The 17,379-nt window shown below is 58.1% G+C and overlaps 2 protein-coding genes across 7 annotated transcripts in view; one reads left to right on the top strand and one right to left on the bottom strand.

The window, feature by feature from the left end:
• Positions 1 to 333: 333 nt before the first annotated feature.
• Positions 334 to 12,246, top strand: UBXN6 (UBX domain protein 6). Of its 2 annotated transcripts, none has more exons than XM_037823952.1 (11): positions 334 to 509; positions 3,453 to 3,616; positions 4,115 to 4,179; positions 4,753 to 4,881; positions 8,727 to 8,824; positions 9,311 to 9,386; positions 9,982 to 10,066; positions 10,167 to 10,386; positions 10,631 to 10,761; positions 10,974 to 11,122; positions 11,605 to 12,246. In XM_037823952.1, exons 1-11 carry the CDS (start codon positions 427 to 429, stop codon positions 11,674 to 11,676), a joined length of 1,272 nt encoding a protein of 423 aa, XP_037679880.1. In that variant the 5' UTR covers positions 334 to 426; the 3' UTR covers positions 11,677 to 12,246. The 2 variants fall into 2 exon arrangements, with proteins under 2 accessions (XP_037679880.1, XP_037679879.1); XM_037823951.1 differs by having other exon boundaries at positions 338 to 509; positions 11,658 to 12,246.
• An 898-nt stretch (positions 12,247 to 13,144) lies between these two features.
• Positions 13,145 to 17,379, bottom strand: part of CHAF1A (chromatin assembly factor 1 subunit A) — a 29,267-nt gene continuing 25,032 nt past the window's right edge. For 3 of the 5 annotated variants that reach the window (XM_037823948.1, XM_037823950.1, XM_037823949.1), the window contains 2 exons: positions 15,151 to 15,247; positions 13,775 to 14,200 (listed from right to left, as the gene is read on the bottom strand). In XM_037823948.1, coding sequence (XP_037679876.1) covers positions 14,100 to 14,200; positions 15,151 to 15,247 — 198 coding nt within the window. In that variant the 3' untranslated portion in view covers positions 13,775 to 14,099. The other 2 variants (XR_005214949.1, XR_005214948.1) reach the window with 2 other exon arrangements.

The following is a 17,379-nucleotide window of genomic DNA, read 5'->3' as shown; positions in this document are numbered from 1 at the left end:
CTTTATCACGTAAGCACTGGGGAGCCAGGGAAGGTTCTTGAGCGGGAGAAGGACAGGGCCAGCCCTTTCCCCGTGGGGGATCTGCTGACTCGTGTCTCTCTCTCTCCTCTGTGCACGCAGCGGAAGGAGCCCAGACCCAGCCTCCAGGGCAGACGCGCGCTCGTCGCCCCTGGCAACGGAGTGCGGAAGAAGCACCGAGACGCGGTGCCGGAGGGCAGAGCGGTCGCTTCCGGAACGGCGAGGCGCGGAGTAGGCTAGAGCGGCGCGCCGGGCCGATTGTCACGTGGGCGGCCCCACGGAGGCGGGACTTCCGGCGGCGTGGTGTTTTCTTTCCGGTTGTAAGCGGCCGCCTGCCCCTCCCGGACTGGGCCCTGCGCCCCCCCACCCCGCGCTCCGCGGCCCCCCGCCGCCGGGCCCGCCACCGCCATGAAGAAATTCTTGAAGGAGTTCAAGGCTGACATCAAGTTCAAGAGCGCGGGGCCCGGTCAGAAGCTCACCGACGCGGTGGGGTGCGTGACCGACGCAGGGGCGGGCGAGGGTCTGCGATCTCGGGGGGCTGAGCTGGGCGGCGGGGAATCGGGGGAGGGGAGAGGCCTGGGGGGCGGGGCAAGAGGATCTGGGGGGGGAACAGTCGAGGGGGGCGAACATTAGGGGGCGGGGCAGGAGGGGCGCGGCCGAGGGGGCGGGGCTGCAAGGATGAGGGTCAGTCGGGAGATTTCAGGGGGTGCAGTGGGGGTGAGTCCTAAGGGGGGCGGGCCGGGAGGGAGCCCCGAAGGGGCAGGAGTGGCTTGGGGAAGTCTGTGGACCAGAGATCGGGCCGATCCTGGAGAAGCAGTTACGGCTGGGGTCCCCGAGGAGTCGTTGTCACGCTTAGGGACCGTGGGAATCGGGATTTGGGGCCTTGGTTCTGGCGTGCATGGGGTCACAGGGTGAGGGAGGAAAGAGTCTGGGAGCCCAGGGAGCCTGAGGCGGTTGTTGGAAGGCTTGGCAGTGACTCGGGAGGTCTGGGTGAATTGGGGTGCTGGCCGAGGCTGAGAACGGTCCCGGAGGGGAATGGAGGTTGGTGCATGCAGCTGGGGAGCTGGGGGTGTCTGTGCTGGGAAGGAGCCGCGTGCCTTATGAGTGATGGATGAGTCAGACCGGAGAAGACTGGAGGGGAGACTTCTGGGACTTGTCCGGAGAGGGCTGGAAGAGAAAAAAGGCCTGGGGCAAGACTGGGGACTCTGTGAGGGGGGTGTGCGTGTGGGCAGTGTCCTGGAGGGGATTGTTAACAAGTGGAGGGGGGTGATGGGGCTGCAAAGGAAGAATCAACAGGAGTAGTGGGGGGAGGAAAGGGGGTTTGGGAAGAGCTGGGGCTGCTGCAGGGAGATATGGAGGGGAGGGGATTGTGGGGGCTGAGTGGGTGGGTCCGGGGTGAGGGGTGACTGAGAGTTGTCAGCATGGGTAGGGGTCTGTGGGGAATCATGGAGGCGATCGTGAAGAGGGGGGCCTTCAGGGGGCAGAGGCGGCAGGAAGTGGTGGTGGCGGTGGGCAGTGGCGGCCAGGGGCACAGTAAGACAACAAGTCACCCGCCAGGAGGATTAGGGGGTGTTTTTAGGAAGAGCACTGAGTGAGACAGAGGCCCATGAGGGCCAGGTTCATAAGTGAGAGAGGGAAGCGGTGCAGACAAAAGTGGGTTCTGTGAGGGATGAACCTGGTCTGGTCTGGAATCAGGTGCCTGAGGAGGAAGGGGAGGGCAGCTTAAGAGGGTCTGGGGGGAGAGAGGGAGAGAGGTGGGTGAGACAAGGGGCTCCTTTCATTTATTCAGTAAATAGTGGGTGGCGCGGGGAGTGCCGTGGCAGTCGGGACTGTGTGTGTTGGGAGGTGGAGGAGAAAAGAGGGGAGGGGAAGTGGCGTGCAATTCCAGGCCTCTGACATGTCTGGGGCAAGACTGGGGACCCCAGGGGAGGACGGGGGTGCGCTCTCACTTGCCACACACTGACCAAGACTAAACTGGGGGGACGTCTAGTGGTGGGGTGGGCAACAGACAGAAAAACGGATAAACATATAAGGAAAGGTCAGGTGGTACTCTGGGCTGTGAAAAAAATAAGCAGGGTCAGGGATGGTGCATGGCAGAGGGGAACATCAGGTGCTTCCAGAGCCCCTCTCTGACAAGGTGACATTTGCACTGAGACCTGGATGAGGGGAGAGACTCGGACACGTGGACGTTGAGCTCATCCGTATCTCCCTGCAGCACCCCCGGCCCCTCCCAGACCCCTTTTCCTCTTCCCACCCCCAGACAGATCTTTCCAGAAGTTGTGGGCGAGAAGCAGCTGGGTGTGTGGGAAGCATGGCTTGGAGAGCATCGTGGATGGAGAGGAGTGAGCAGGGGAAGGGGACCAGGTGGCTGAGAGCCTTGGGGGCCCTCAGGTGGCTTTAGGGTCCTAATCTGCAGGTGATTAGGAGGGCTTTGTGCAGAGGGGAGTGCCTGCCATACAGTAGGTGCTCAATAAATGAAGCTGCCGTGCTGCTGTAGACCATCAGGGCTGGGCATCCCATGGAAAGGGGATGTTCTGGCTTGCCCATGATGCCGTTATGCAAAACACCAGAAATGGATTGGCTTTTATAAAGGGGGTTTATTTGGTTACAAATTTACAGTCTGAAGGCCATGAAAATGTCCTAATTAAGGCATCAACACCAGTTTCCCTCACCAAAGGATGGCCAATGACGCCTGGAACACCTGTCAGCTGGGAAGGCACGTGGCCGGCGTCTGCTGATCCCGGGGTGCATTCTGGCTCCTCTCTCAGCTCCTGTGCATTCTCTGAAATGTTGTTCTTGCAGTGTTTTTGTCCTCTCTTGGCTTCTCCGGAGCAAACTCTGGGCTAACATCCCCAAAGTGTCAGCAAAAGCCTGCTTTCAGTGGCCTTCTCCAGAATGTCTCTCTCAGCTGCTCCCCAAAATGTGTCTCTCAGCTGCTCTGAGCTCCTTCTGTCTGTGAACTCTTTCATAGGACTCCAGTGATTCAACGAAGACCCACCCTGAATGGGTGGGGTATCACCTCCATGGAAATGATCCAATCCAAGGTCTTGCCCACAGTTGACTGAGTCACATCTCCATGGAAACACTCAATCAATAGGTTCCAACCTAATCAACACTAATATGTCTGCCCCCACAAGATTGCATTGAAGAACATGGCTTTTTCTGGGGGCCATAATACATCCAAACCAGCACAGGGAGTCCTGTTAATTCCTTAAGACCTTGGGGCGCTTTCACTCGTACCTCACCCTGACAGTCACCCTGGGCGGTGTTAGTGGCCCATTTTGCAGATATGGAGTCCGAGGCCCAGGCTGGCTGCAGAGCTGGCTCAGGGTGGCAGAGCCGGAGACGTCCGGCCCCAACAGGGTGGTGGCAGAATGGACAGAGGAGCAACACGTCCCCAGGAGGACGCTCACTTTCCGTCTGTCCGGCCGCAGGGAGAAGGCCCCTAAAGAAAAGCCCAGCCAGCCCGCCCTGAGGCAGCCCCGCCAGGGCCCCACCGACGAGGCCCAGAAGGCAGCTGCAGCCGCCCTGGCCCGGCTCGAGCAGAAGCAGCCCAGGGCCCGGGGCCCCACCTCGCAGGAGTCCATCCGGAACCAGGGTGAGCAGCGTCACCGACCTGGGGCCCGGTGCGGGACAGGGGGGCAATGGACTGCGGCCCCCACTTTCCTCACGGCGTGGCCACAGCCATTTGCAGGTCGCACACCCCATGTTTGGCCCTGGCTGGAGATAATTACATGGCTGACGGCTTTGGGATGCATGCGTGTGCATGTTTTTGTGTCCAGATCACAGCTGCGAGTGTCTGCAGGGGGGAGACGCAGGCTGAAAGGGTGTCACTGGGGGCTGATCAAATCTGAGGCCAGGATGCCAGGGGAGCTGCCTTGAGGAGGGGGTGAAAGCTGCAGCTTGGTGGAGGAATTGGGGTGGTCAGTAAGGGGGGGCTGTGGTTCAGGCAGAGGGGCCTCCCAGATCTGGGCTTGGACGGGGGGTGCTCAACCCGCAAGATCTGCAGGGGCTGGGAGGGGTGTGCCCAGCTCGGGCCCGGGCCCTCCCTACCATCCCCCCTCTGCATCCCCCTCTGCTTGTCTTGTCCTTCCAGTGAGAAAGGAACTTCAAGCTGAAGCGATGGTCAGTGGGAACCCGGAGTCCCCAGGGACCAACATGGTAAAAGCAGCCGGGGGCTGCAGCTTCTTCCCCTCAAGGGGAGGCCTGGGTGTGGGGAGCTTGGGCCCCTGGGAAGGGCCAGCCCATTTCATGCCTGCGTCCGTCTGCCAGCCCTGGGGGTGTGTGGGCGACACAGAAGGGAGGCCACGGTCCCCTCTCCTTGGGGCTTGAAGGCAGGTTGGGGACACCTCTCCTTGAACCTAGTGACGCCAGGCTCCTCAGGTGCCAAGGGCAGAACTTAACCCCCGTTAGCTTATCGGTTCCTCCCGGTAACCATCAGGGTGGGGGGGGATACTCTTAGGGTCGCCACTTTGCAGAAGAGAAACCGAGGTTCCGAAAAGTAGCGCCCAGTGTTCTCAGTCATACGACTCTGAAACCAGGAAGCCAGGACTGGACCCCTGGTTTCTCCGATTCCAAAGCCCATACCCCTAGCACTGTCTTCTGCTGCCTTTCTTGGAGGTTGGAGGGCTCAGTGGAGATTACTGTAATCTGGAGGGCTTCCTGTAGGAGGCGGGCCTCAAAGGAGAGCAAGGTGGAAAGGGGCTGCCACACCTTCACCCTCCCCCCCCCCAGGTACCTGAGCCCAAGAAGGAAGGCTCAACTCGCCTGGCAGTGCCCGGAGTGTACTTCATCTGCCCGCTCACAGGGGCCTCCCTGCGGAAAGACCAGCGGGACATCTGCATCAAGCAGGCCATTCTCTCGGTGAGTGGCCGCCCTGGGCCCCCCACCCTTCCCATCCCAGAAGCCCCCGCGCCTGAGCCACCTCCAGGAAGCCTGGGGCCTGAGTCCTGTGTCAACTCCTACAGCCGCTTTGTTTGTATTTACTTATTTTTCAGTTTGCACTGGTTTCTCTTTCAACCTCTTTATAGAGGTGATACTTAGACGTGGTATGGAATTCCAAAGGTACAAAAGGGTACGTGGAAGAAAGCCCACCTCCCGCTGGGCCTCGGCCACCCCTCCCCGGAGGCTGTGGCTATAAGTACTTTAGGATCCTTGGTGGAAAGTTTCCAGGGACAGTTCATCCTCATTATTTGCCAATTCTGTGTTTACCAGTCGCCTCCTCACTAAAATGTACTCGTCACCCCAAAATCAGTACTCGTGGTGTTTTCACGGTCATCCATGGACACGGGCAGAGTGGCAGAAAATTTGAGCTGCCCAACACCCACGTTCCCAGCTGAGGTCAAATGGGGCCACCCCCGGCCTTCTTGTTCCAGCCCGTCCCGTAAACAGGTGTCCTTTTCAGCCTATCGAGTGCCACACTGTTGGCATTTTTGCGCTTTTGGCGGGTGATTTTGCGGTGTAAAGTGAGGCCCCCGAGTGTGGCGCTGTCTAGTGTTTTTAAGCGAAAGAAGGCTGCAGTGGACATCACGGGGAAGATACGTGTGTTAGGTGAATTTTGCTCAGGAGAACTGTAGAGCTGTTGGCTGTGAGTTCCACATTAATGAATCAACAGCACGTGTTAAATAAGGTGTCTTTGAACAGAAACACCCAGAAACAAGGTAGCATATTGATCAGTTGATAAAAATGTGATCAGAGGCTCATGGGAACCCAGCCCGGGTTTCCCACTAGGAGCAATAGATCCGTATTTGCTAATCGAGCGTCCGCACAGTATGAAGAATTGACTCTATGTACAAACCATGGCTGTTTTTATATCTCCCCCATTTTTGTTTTCCATAAAAGGCAGTGAACCATGGGCACCTAACAGGATAAACTTGTATTTTATCAGTGCAGAAAGAACTTCCGTGTTATTTTTTTCTTTGTAGCTCTTTATTTGGGAATAATTTTAAACTTCAAGGAAAGTTGTAAGAATAGTACAAAGAACATCCACAAGCCCTTGACTCATAGCATGAGTCTCCTGGGGCTGAAGTAACAAATATGCCCATTTGAGTGGCTTAAAACAACGTGCCCTTATTACCTTTTGGTTCTGGAGGTTGGAAGTCTGAAATGAGTCTTACAGGGCTGATAAAATCCCGGGCAGAATCTGTTCCTGGCTTTTTCCAGCTTTTAGAGGCTGCCTGCATTCCTCAAAGCCAGCAGTTTCTTTCTTAGCTGCTCTTTTCTGCCTTCCCTTTCCCCCTTTAAGGAACCTTGTGATTATTTTGGGGCAACTTGGATAAGCCAGGAAACTCTCCCTGTTTTAAATTCGGCTGATTTGCAACCTCGATCCTCACTTGCCGTGGAACCTGCCATGTTTGACGGTGCCAGGGCTAGGATGTGGGCATCTTACTATTTTGCTGACTATCCCCAGAGTCACCAGGTTTTAAAAGTTTTGTTCCATTTGCTTTATCGTCATTGCACTCTATTCTTTCCCAAACCATATTTTCCTTCCTGAACCATTTGAGAGAAAGTTCCACATTCTTTTTAGCAACTGCTTAGCATTCTGCTGTAAGTTGTTCCATAACTTATTTAACCTGCCCCTGTTGATGAGCATGTGGGCAGTTTGCAGTCTTTTGCTAATAAGAACAGGTATGTAACGAAAAGCCTCCGTGCACCTCACTTTGTGCTGTAGGCCCAGTTCCAGAAGTGGAGTTGCTGGGACAAAGGACACGTGCATTTGTGATTGTCCTAGTTGTGACCAAATGATCCTCCATAGGGGTCACAGAGAAAGGAAAGTGTGAGAAAGTGCTCTTTTTCCTGGCCCCTCACCTTCACTCTGGGTTACACCAAGCTTTTTGATCTTTACCCAAATTGATAGGTGAAAAAACATTTCAATTTGTGTTTCTGTTCTTTTGGATAAGGTTGGCCATGTTTTCATAGGAGAAGGCATCCTTTGCCCATTTTTCTATTGGGTGTTTAGTCTTTATCTTATTGATTTATAGATGCTCTTTACATATTAGGTAAAGTAGACTTTTTGTAATATAAGTTGCAAGAATACTTATTTTTTGATCACTTGTGCCGTGCAGAAATTTTGATCTCAGTATAATTGAATTTGTCAGTCCTGTTTTATGGCTTTTGGATTTTGTGTTATACTTAGAGAGGCCTTTCCCCTCTTTCATAGTAAAATACTCCTTCTGTGGTTTTTCTAGGACTTTTGTGTTTTGATTTTTGCAGCTGTTTTGTTTGCTTTGTTTTAATACTTAACACCTTGATCCCCTTAGAATTTGCCGCGGCGTAAAGTATGAGATGTGGAGCCAATGTTTTTTTTTCCAGAGAGCAGTGCAGTTTGTTCCCGATCCCGTTTATTGAAAATATCTGTTTTTTCCCCACTGACGGGAAATTCTATCTTTATTGCAAAGTAAATTCCTTTTCGGACTGGGTCCCTTCCTGGACATCCTGTCCCTCTGTCCCTTGTCTGTTCACGTGCTCTGGTCCCGATTTAAACGTGACTGCGGTCACCCAGAAGCAGCAGCAGCCCTCCCCTGGGGTGAGTGTGCTGGCGGGACGCCCCACTGCGGGGCCTCCAGGCCTAGGTGGGCTGGAGCCGAGCATGCGTTCCCTGCCTCGTTACTGCCTCTCCGCCTTTCTTTCCTCTCTCGGCCCCTCTATGTCCTTACCCCCCTCCTCACTCCCCCCACTAGATTGGCAGCCTGGGCTGCACCTCACTTTGAAGTTTGTAGGAGAATTGGCTCGGAAGTCTACTCGATGGAGACTTGGCTGCCGAAAGCTTAGCACTGGAGGCAGGTGGCTGGGAGCGAGCCGGGGCCCCAAACCTGCCCCCCTGGGGCTCTCCCATGGGCCAGGCCAGGCAGCAGAGACACTCTGGGGTCAGGTCATCTGGGATCTGACTCTCTGACCCATGTGGCCCTGTCGTTCCCCCCAGATGAGAAAGCTGCTATTTTCTGGGCCGAGCAGATGAATTTGAGGCCCGCAGCTGACAGAGCTGCCAACCCCGTGTGCCACTTTCCAGGGCTGCAGGGAAACAAGTGTGTGTGGCTGTGCACCATGGCTCTCCTGAGCGTGAACAGATATGTTCCCGTCTTGGTCCTGGCTGAGGTCACCGGGCTGCGGCCAGGAGAGTGGACCGAGGGCTGCAGCCTCCCCAGAGCTCCAGCTGTGTCTCTTCCCTGCCTCACTCCCGCTCACGTGGAAGCTAGTGGCCTGCAGGGGAGGGCAGGGGTCTGTGTCAGTGGGGGGACGTCTGTCAGAGCGGACGTTGGCATTTCAGCTGGTTCACCCACTCCCTGTCCCCATACCTCAGGCTTTAAGAGCTCACAGGTCTCGTCAACAGCCTCTCTGTCACGTGCCATCCATGCAAGCCTGGGTGATGGACTTGACATCTCAGTCTGTCTCTTCCTGTAAAAACTGGCTGTCATTAGGGACCGTCCCAGTGGGCTGTGAGGAGGGGGTCAGGGGAGCCACACGCCGTGCGGGGCGAAGCTCTGAAGCTAGAGCGTTTTGAGCCCCCCCGGGATCCGGGATGGGGATGAGGCTGAGGCTGGGAGCCCTCGGGGAGATTTTTCTCCCTCTCTGGTTTCACTTCCAGGTAAGTGCCGCGGCTCTGCCCCGAGATGACCACCGCCATCGTTATTATTGTTGAGTAGGGGGATGGCCCGGCTGCTTGGGCCACGGGGAGGGGTCCCCAACATGCCTCCCTCTTCCCTCCCCAGCACTTTTCCACAGACCCGGTAGCTGCTTCCATCATGAAGATCCACACGTTCAACAAGGACCGTGAGCGGGTGAAGCTGGGCGTGGACACCATCGCCAAGTGAGTGAGCGGGCACCCCTGCCATCCAGCGGTGCCCCTTCCTCACGTGTGTGTGTGTGACCGCCTCCAGCCTGTGGAGCCACCTCTGTCCTTCATTCCCTGCCAGTCCTCGGGGAAGAACCTTATCTGGAAAGAGAAGGGGTTCCCCAAGCCAGGGGTGCCCAGCCCTGACTTCCAGAAATCTGGGACCATCCAAGGGCTGTGTGAGTGGGCTGGGGGTGCAGGCCAGGGCGGGGTCCGGAAGTGTGTGCTTCTAAGGAGCCCCCCCACCCTGAGGCACTGGCTTGTGGCCCCCTCTCCGGCTCCTTCCTCTCTGCCCCCCTCATGGGTGCACTCAGGCGTCAGGTCTGTTTGCTGGGAGGTGGGACTCAGGAGCAGGTGGGCACAGCTGTTGGTGCCCCTGGGTGGGGTTTCTGCCGCAGCTGCTGGAACTTCCCATCCCCATGATACGCCCCCCTCTCCCCATTCTCCCCTCTTGCACCCCAGGTACCTGGACAACATCCACTTGCACCCCGAGGAGGAGAAGTACCGCAAGATCAAGCTGCAGAACAAGGTGTTCCAGGTGAGCGGCTGCCTCCCGGGGAGGCCGGCGTGGGCAGGGCAGACCTGCAGGTGACGCTGGTGGCACAGGCCAGCGGGGCGGGCTGCAGGCAGGGCCGGCGTTGGGGTCACGTCCTAAGGAGTGAGTGCATCTGGGAGGAGACAGGAAGGCATTAGGGACCCACAGCCAGACTCGCAGGCCACGCCTCCCCCAGGGTGGGTTTTGTTTTGGCTTCAAAGCTTGTTTCTGCTTCAGTTGGAGTAAGTTGGGAACACATCAACTTTGGGGAGATTTGATGGACAGACAGAATTGGGGTATCATGTGAGAAATCAGATTCTGGCCCCCTTGGCCTGAATTCCCCCAGCTCTGTCTGAACAGGGTCTGCCTGACACGGGGACAGCCAGGCCCAGTACTCCTGGCCTGCTCCCCACCTTTTTGAGACCCCCTGGCTCCGGGCGGGCCTGTGAATCTTCAGCCTCATTTTTGACTGATGCTTCTGGACCTTGTGGGGTTCCACACCCACAGCCCTGCCCCTTCCCTTAGAAAATCGTGTTAGCACCCAGCCATGCAGGCAGTTTCCAGGGCCCGTCCCTCATGGCCCCTGGCTCCTCCTCAGGAGCGCATCAACTGCCTGGAGGGCACCCACGAATTTTTTGAGGCCATCGGGTTCCAGAGGACGATGCTCCCCGTTCCCGATCAGGGTAAGACGGGCACGGGAGGGCCTGGCCGGGCGGGGCGCGGGGGCCCGGGGCCTCGGGGGGCGGCGGGGCCCGAGCTCCAGCGCGGTCGGTGCGCCCGCAGACGACCCGGAGGAGTTCTACGTGCTGAGCGCGGCCGCCCTGGGCCAGCCCCAGAGCCTGGAGAGGCACAAGGAACAGCTGCTGCGCGCCGAGCCCGTGCGGGCGCAGCTGGACCGGCAGCGCCGGGTCTTCCGGCCCTCGGCCCTGGCCTCGCAGTTCGACCTGCCGGGGGACTTCTTCAGCCTCACTGCGGAGGAGCTCCGGCGGGAGCAGAAGCTGCGGTGGGCTCAGCGGCGCGGGCGAGAGGGCCTGGGGCGGGGCAAGGCGGGCATGTGGGCGTGGCGAGGCGGGTTTGTGGGCGGGGCATGTGTACTGGGTGGGGCGTGGGGGGCTGGGTCTGGGGCGTGGCAAAGCGGGCTTGTGGGCGTGGCGTGGCGGGTTTGTGTACGTGCCCTGTGTGGCGGGCGGGGCGTGGGCGTGGCAGTGCGGGTTGTGGGCGGGGCCGAGCGGGTTCCCGGTGCCCAGGGCCGACGCGGTGGAGCGGCTGAGCATGCTGCGGACCAAAGCCATGCGGGAGAAGGAGGAGCAGAGAGAGCTGCGCAAGTACACCTACACGCTGCTGCGCGTCCGCTTCCCCGACGGCTGCCTCCTGCAGGGTGCGTCCCCGCGGCCGCGGCGTGGGGGCCCGTCGGCGGTGGAGGGCTGGGCGGGAGGGTCTGGGAGTGGAGCCTGTGTGCGTCGATTGTGCCACGGCGGGACGGGCGTGGCGGGGGTGCTGAGGCTCTGCTGCCCTCCTTTCCCGGCTGGGCTGAGCGGCGCGGTGGGCCCTGGGGTGCCCGCTCCGACGCCCGTCTTCTGAACTCCGCAGGGACCTTCTACGCCAGGGAGCGGCTGTCGGCGCTCTACGCCTTCGTCCGGGAGGCCCTGCAGAGCGACTGGCTGCCGTTTGAGCTTCTGGCCTCCGGAGGGCAGAAGCTGTCGGAGGAGGAGGACTTGGCCTTCAACGAGTGCGGGCTGGTGAGTGGGGGTTGGGGCGGGACCCCGGGTCACAGGGTCCCTCCGGCAGCCCCCTTGGTCCCCAGTGCTGAGTTACCCCGAGGAAGGTGCCCCTCGCTCCCGCGCAGCAGTTAAACTCCCGATCTACTTGCACCGTGACTTTGTGCAAGCTGCTAACTCTTCTTTGCCTCAGTTTCCCATCTGTAAAACGGGGACAGTGGTGTTACTGAAACAGGATCATGACGGGGTTGGAAATGCAGCGACTTGTGGGGAGCCATGCCTACGCAGGGTAAAGGGGAGGCAGCAGGAGATGGGGATGGTCATTCCCCAGTACAGGTCTGACGCTGGGAAGGGGTGGCCCTGGGGCCTCAGATGCTGCACAAGGCAAAGGCCCAAGCCAGAGTTGCCTTTCGGAGGCCCCTCCTGCACGACGGGATGGGCTGACTTGGCTGTCACCCCACGGTGAGAGCAGCCCGGGGTCAGTGTGGCTCCCGCTCGAACAGGGTCATACCGAGGCAGAGGCACGGCTCGAGGTTCTGACCCCGCTCTGCTGCAGGTGCCCTCGGCCCTCCTGACCTTCTCATGGGACATGGCCGTCCTCGAGGACATCAAGGCCGCGGGTGCTGAGCCGGACGTGAGCATCCTGAAGCCCGAGCTCCTGGTGGCCATCGAGAGGCTCTCATGAAATAAAAGCAGGGTTGGCTGCAGCCCCAGCGGGTCTCTGTGCGCCTCCTGCTTCCTGGCCCCTCCCCACCCACTGCCCCCTCCAGAAATAGGGGTTCCAGCGCCCAGCAGGTGTGGGGAGGGGAGCAGCGAGCCCCATCTCAGTGACCAGAGGGGGCCTGTGGCTGCCTGGTGAGGGCCCTTTGGGGGCTGCCTGTGCCACCTGCCTCAGTTGCATCCACTCTGAGCCCTCTTGGCGCTGGGAACATGTTTGGTGGGAACCCAATGCCGTGGGCACTGCCCTGGCAGGAGGGGGCAGCAGGCCTCAGCACGGGGGTAGGGGAGCAGTTCCCCTGCTGTGGACGGAGGCAGTTCTGCGGGTGGCCGGTGGCTGTGGGCCACGGCAAAAGAGGGAGGTGCTGGCCTGTTAGTGCCCAGCTCTGTAATAATTAAACCACAAATCTGAATAGGACCTTTGAATATTTCCTGGCAGTTCATTCAGAGCAGTGGGTAGCAAAGGCCATGGCCTGTGGGGCTGGTAGTTACAGAGCAGGGCAGTGCTTGGAGGCCTGGGAGTTAGCCCTGGGGAGATGGGGCTCAGGGTGGGTTCCTGCCCTTGGGTGGGTGTCAGGGTATCTGGAGACCCCGGCTGTATTGGGCAAACTTTCCATTTCACATGCCTCTCTGGGGAGGGGACCATGACATTGGCCCTCACCACCTCCAGGTGGTCCACCCCTTAGCTAGGACATCCTGTGAGCATCACCTGCCACCAGCTCAGGAGTTGTGCTTTACTGCAGGCGGCAGGGTAACAGCCCCCAAAGACACTGGAACTAATCCCCGGGTCCTGTGACTATGGAGCCTGACGTGGCAAAAGGGATCCTGCGGGTGGGATTCAGTGAAAGACTTTTGGTGGCCCTAACGTGTCTTGCATGTGCTGTGGGTGCCCAGCGGCTGCTGAAGGGGGCCTGTCTGCCTGGCCCCAGGACCCAACCCAACTGTGACTAGGACTTGGCTGCAAGTGTCTGACACCAAACTAAGTGAACACAGGGATTTGACTGGTTCAGGGAATGTGTCCCCAGGTATAGTCTCTCCCTCGGACACCACTGGGTCCAGGGTCCCCGCTCCAGGGCTCCTCACTAGCTCAGTGTCCCCAGAGGAAGTTGTGGCCAGGGCCGAGGCCCACGTGCTCACCCAAGCCCGAGGGGCTGCAATCTGCCTGCCAGCAGCCTAGGCCAGGTTGCCCTGCAACCAGAGTGACTGCCGGCCCCTTCCAGAGCAAAAGGAAAATTGGGGGGATGCTGGGTGAAGTGTGGGGGTCTCCAGCACACAGCAGGCACTCTGAGGGCAAGGAGTGCGTCTTCCTGTCTCTGCTGTGGCAGTGTCCCTGTGAACATCCAGGCGCTGTGGGAGCAAGGGGCCTCTTTGTGGACTGATAAAGCAGGAGGGAAAGGGACAAACAACTTGACACGGGCAGGAGGACAGGAGCAAGGGCTTGGGGAGGGCACCATGACCCCGGTCTAGACTGCCTGTGGAGGAAGCCACACCCTAAGCACCTGCCTCCAATTCGTGTCTGCACATCTTGGCTGGACTTGCCATTGCCCAGGCCGGGGACCGGGCAGCACCGAGAGCAGGGCTGGTGGCTGCCTCCACGGCTGCAGGAAGTCGCCATGGCCGGCCGCCACGCTCCTCCCCAAATGGGGCCCAGCCCAGAAGTCTGTTCCCAGGAGGCCCTGCGGACCCGAAGCCAGAGCCTGTGAAAGGCCCTGTGTGCTGAGAAGCCCCTCTGGGACCAGGCGAGACGGGGAGGAGAGTGAACAGGACAACACTTCTGCACAGTCTGGGCCTGACGCTGCAGCACACGGCCGGGTCTGGGTAGGCTGGTGGAGGCCGGGCAGGGAGGGCTCTGAAGGCACAGGGGGTGTAGACACAGCTCCCTGCACACCCTCTCAGGGGAAACACTGCCTTTGAAAAGAAGAGACAGAGCAGAGCAGGGCTAGAGAATCAAGGTTTATACATTCCCGCCCATGGCTGCTGGGCTCCTGCCTGGGCTTTGGTTCATTTACAAGCGTCTGATCGCGCTCCCCCGCGGGGTCGCAGGATGGGGGAGTTCCATCCAAGCACATCCCATAATGCTTTATTAAAGGGTGGATTAATATGCAGCTTTTAAAAATTTTTTTACAAACACTGGAAAGAACTAATCAAGGATCCTATATAAAACTTTCCAAACCTCCAGGGAGGTCTGCGAGGCAGGACAAAGTGCTCTTTACACAGGGACAGGTTTTCAAGTATCTGGCATGCGCTGCGAGACCCCCACCCAGCCACCATGCACGCGGGCTCAGGAGGGGCCCAGTGGGCTCGCAGGTAGGGGGCCCTCGCCGGAGTCCATGGCCACCAAACCCCCAGCTTCTGAAGGGGCTCCTCGGGGGGCTGCAACCTCTGGAAAGCAAGAGAGAGGGGGTCTTCAGCTGGCCATGCCTACTGCACCCCCAGAAGGGCTGCTGCTGCCCTTGGTTGTGAGCTTTGGGGGGTGGGGGATAGTGGGGGTGTCCTGAGCCAGCAGGAAGAGGCAGCGGCAGAGCCCAGGCCCTCGGACCCGGCTCCCTTCCTCAGCTCCAAACCCACCCTCAGCTCCCACCCCTCACCTCCCCAGTGCCAGCCCTCCTCCCTCCTCCCTCCACGCAGCTGCCCACCTGCAAGCCTCTCTGCCTGGAGAGCTGGCCCCCAGACGTCCCCGCAGCCCACCCCCTGCCCTGGTCTCTGCTCGAGTTTACCGCCTCACTGAGACCCTCCCTGACTGGCCGCCTCTAAAACTGTGACCGCCTGAGACCCCGTCCCTTTGCTCTGGCCCTTTTCCCTACAGCACCGCCCCCATGGGTGACAGTCCCTCTCCTGCAGCACTGGGGTGAGGGAGGCATCTGAACAGCACCCAAGGGCTCCACAGGCCAGAGCCTCCAGCCGCCAGCCCCTCTCGCACCAAGCTCCTGGTTCTGTGTCTGCCTCACGCCTGGGGGCTTCGGGGAGGCCCTTTCCAGTGAGTTTTCCATGGGGTCTGTCCAGTGAGGAAGAAGTTCCCATCACAGAGGGCAGGGACCCCCATGGCAGAGCACAGAGCCTGGCAATGCTGCGGGGCAGGGAGCCCAGCCCAGTCCTCCTGGCTGTCCTGGGCAGAGGCTCAGTGCAGACGCTGTGGCCTGACCCCCGACATTCACCTCCTTGGTTTCCTAACTGTAACTGCACAGGGCCTGGACCAGAACCCACCCAGACATCGCTAGGCCAGCCCCCCACTTCCCCCACATCTCTGTACTCCAGGCCCGTTACTCACATTTGAGGGAGAGCACCCGCCTCCCTTTCCCACCAGTCAGAACAAGCAGTTTGGGCCTTCTCACCCCCAGCCTCCAGGACATCCATGCTCACGCAGTCACCCTCCTCTTCCTCCTCCTCCTCCGTGTCCGCCTGGAAGCCGTCCATGTCCCCAGCTCCAACCTGGACAGAGAGGGATGCAGGCCGTGGGCAGCGGAATGTGGTGCGGAAACGCCGGATGGGGCATGGTTGGCGGGCTGCATCTTGGAGCCCCCGTGGTTTGGACCCACCCTGCAGGTCAACTAAACCCCTAAGACACAGCTCCACAGGCTTGGCATTCTCCACCCTTTTGAGAAGCTTGTTCAATAACCCACAGCTGTAGGAAAACCCTGGCCTTCCCGACAATGAACATTGCTGCCCTCGTCTGACCCCAGTACAAAAAGAACATGTGACTAGGGAATTCTTGGTTTTTGGTTTAGTTTGAAAGAGAAATTGATAAAGCACTCTGAAGTGATTATTTAAAATCTACGGCTGAGAACTCTTTGCCCGTCTTCCCAACAGCTTAGTTCCCTCTGCCCTGACAGCTGACAATTCTTTCATTTAATTCAGGCATTGAGCAGTTTTCTGGTGGCAAGAACACCATTCAGGTAAGTGTGGGCAGCTCAGGGGAGAGGGTGGGAAATCCCAACAAGATTCCATTTCTTTTACCAGAGAAGGAGATGGAACAGAGAGCAGGAGGGCACTCTCTGTAAACCTTGGGAGAAAACCATCCCAGAGGGAGAAAAACTGCTTCAACCAAGAGGCTCTCACAACTTTCAGAAATCCTCTTCCACAGAAATCTCAATCTGCCTGAAGGGGAGACCCGTTCCCGGCGTGGTGCTTGGGAACGCAGACCCTGATCTGCACCTCATCAGCTCGGCCCCTGGGCTTGGGGACAGGCGGAAACGCGAACAGACCCTCCTGGCTGGCTGGGGGCACTGCCGCGACCCCCACCGTGACAGGGATGCAGAGAGCTCACTGCGAGGGGGAAGAGAGCACATCTGAATGTGTCTCCAAAGTGTTCAGGGGCACAGAGGGTGAGTTTTAATACTATAAAAGAAACCACCAGCAGGAAGGTGTTCATCAGAAGGAACAGACCAATTTCTTTACAGTTGTCCCGAGACCCTGGGCCCTCCAGAAAGGAAATGCAATTGTCAATAAATTACGTTCTCTTTTGATCCAAAACTCTTCAGAGGAAAGCCTGCAGAGCAGGATTTAAGGCGTTCTGGGGGACTCAGGGCACCCCGGGTCCCACACTGCAGGGCTGGCAGCAGCGGCTTGTTGGAAGGGGAGGCAGGGCCTTGCCCGTGGTTACTGCAGCGAGGGGGCTGGGTAGATGCCCCACGTTAAGAAAATAGCAAATACGCCGAACAAAGGCCGTGCCACATCTACTGGTCTTCAAGTTTCATTTTGGTCACAGAATATTTTTGCTGGAAAGGGCAAAGCACCTGCTTGCCATTTAAAATTTTTAAAATAAATCTGAGGCCCAAAGTCACTGCAAAGTTCAGGCACTTGGTGGCTGTGCCAGTTTGAATGTATTATGTCCCCCAAAATGCCATTATCTTTGATGCAGTCTTCTGTGGGCAGATGTATCAGTGTTGATTAGATTGTAATTCTTTGAGTGTTTCCATGGAGATGTGCCCCACCCAACTGTGGGTGATGACTCTGATTGGATAGTTTCCATGGAGGTGTGGTCCTGCCTATTCAATGTGGGCCTTGATTAGTTTACTAGGGCACTATATAAGCTCAGACAGAAGGAGCAAGCTTGCTACAGCCAAGAGGGACACTTTGAAGAATGCACAGGAGCTGAGAGAGGAGCTGCAGTTTACAGAGACAGTTTGAAGATGGCCGTTGAAAGCAGACTTTTGCTCTGAAGAAGCTAAGAGAGGACAAACGTCCCAAGAGCAACTGAGAGTGACATTTTGGAGAAAAGCTGAAGCCTATAGAGGAACGTCCTGGGAGAAAGCCATTTTGAAACCAGAACTTTGGAGCAGACGCCAGCCACGTGCCTTCCCAGCTAACAGAGATTTGCCGGACACCATTGGCCATCCTCCAGTGAAGGTACCAGATTGTTGATGCATTACCTTGGACACTTTATGTCCTTAAGATTGTAACTGTGAAACCAAATAAACCCCCTTTATAAAAGCCAATCCATTTCTGGTGTTTTGCATCCCGGCAGCATTAGCAAAACAGAACAGTGGCTAAGCTGGAGCTGGACCCAGCCCCACGAGATTACAAAGCCTTCTCAACCTGACTCTTCTGGCCTCTAATTTGAA

This window comes from Choloepus didactylus (assembly GCF_015220235.1).
Source record: "Choloepus didactylus isolate mChoDid1 chromosome 25 unlocalized genomic scaffold, mChoDid1.pri SUPER_25_unloc1, whole genome shotgun sequence".
Classification (NCBI taxonomy): domain Eukaryota; kingdom Metazoa; phylum Chordata; class Mammalia; order Pilosa; family Megalonychidae; genus Choloepus; species Choloepus didactylus.
Note: the sequence above shows the minus strand (reverse complement) of the source record. Positions and strands in the feature narration are given on the sequence as shown.

What these genes read in the sequence shown, in the direction of transcription:
- UBXN6 (XM_037823951.1), top strand. Translation starts at nt 427, where the DNA reads ATGAAGAAATTCTTGAAGGAGTTCAAGGCTGACATCAAGTTCAAGAGC. An exon ending in TGCAGAACAAGGTGTTCCAG is followed by an intron (nt 9,387 to 9,981) that starts GTGAGCGGCTGC and finishes GCTCCTCCTCAG; the next exon opens with GAGCGCATCAACTGCCTGGA. An exon ending in CGACGGCTGCCTCCTGCAGG is followed by an intron (nt 10,762 to 10,973) that starts GTGCGTCCCCGC and finishes TGAACTCCGCAG; the next exon opens with GGACCTTCTACGCCAGGGAG.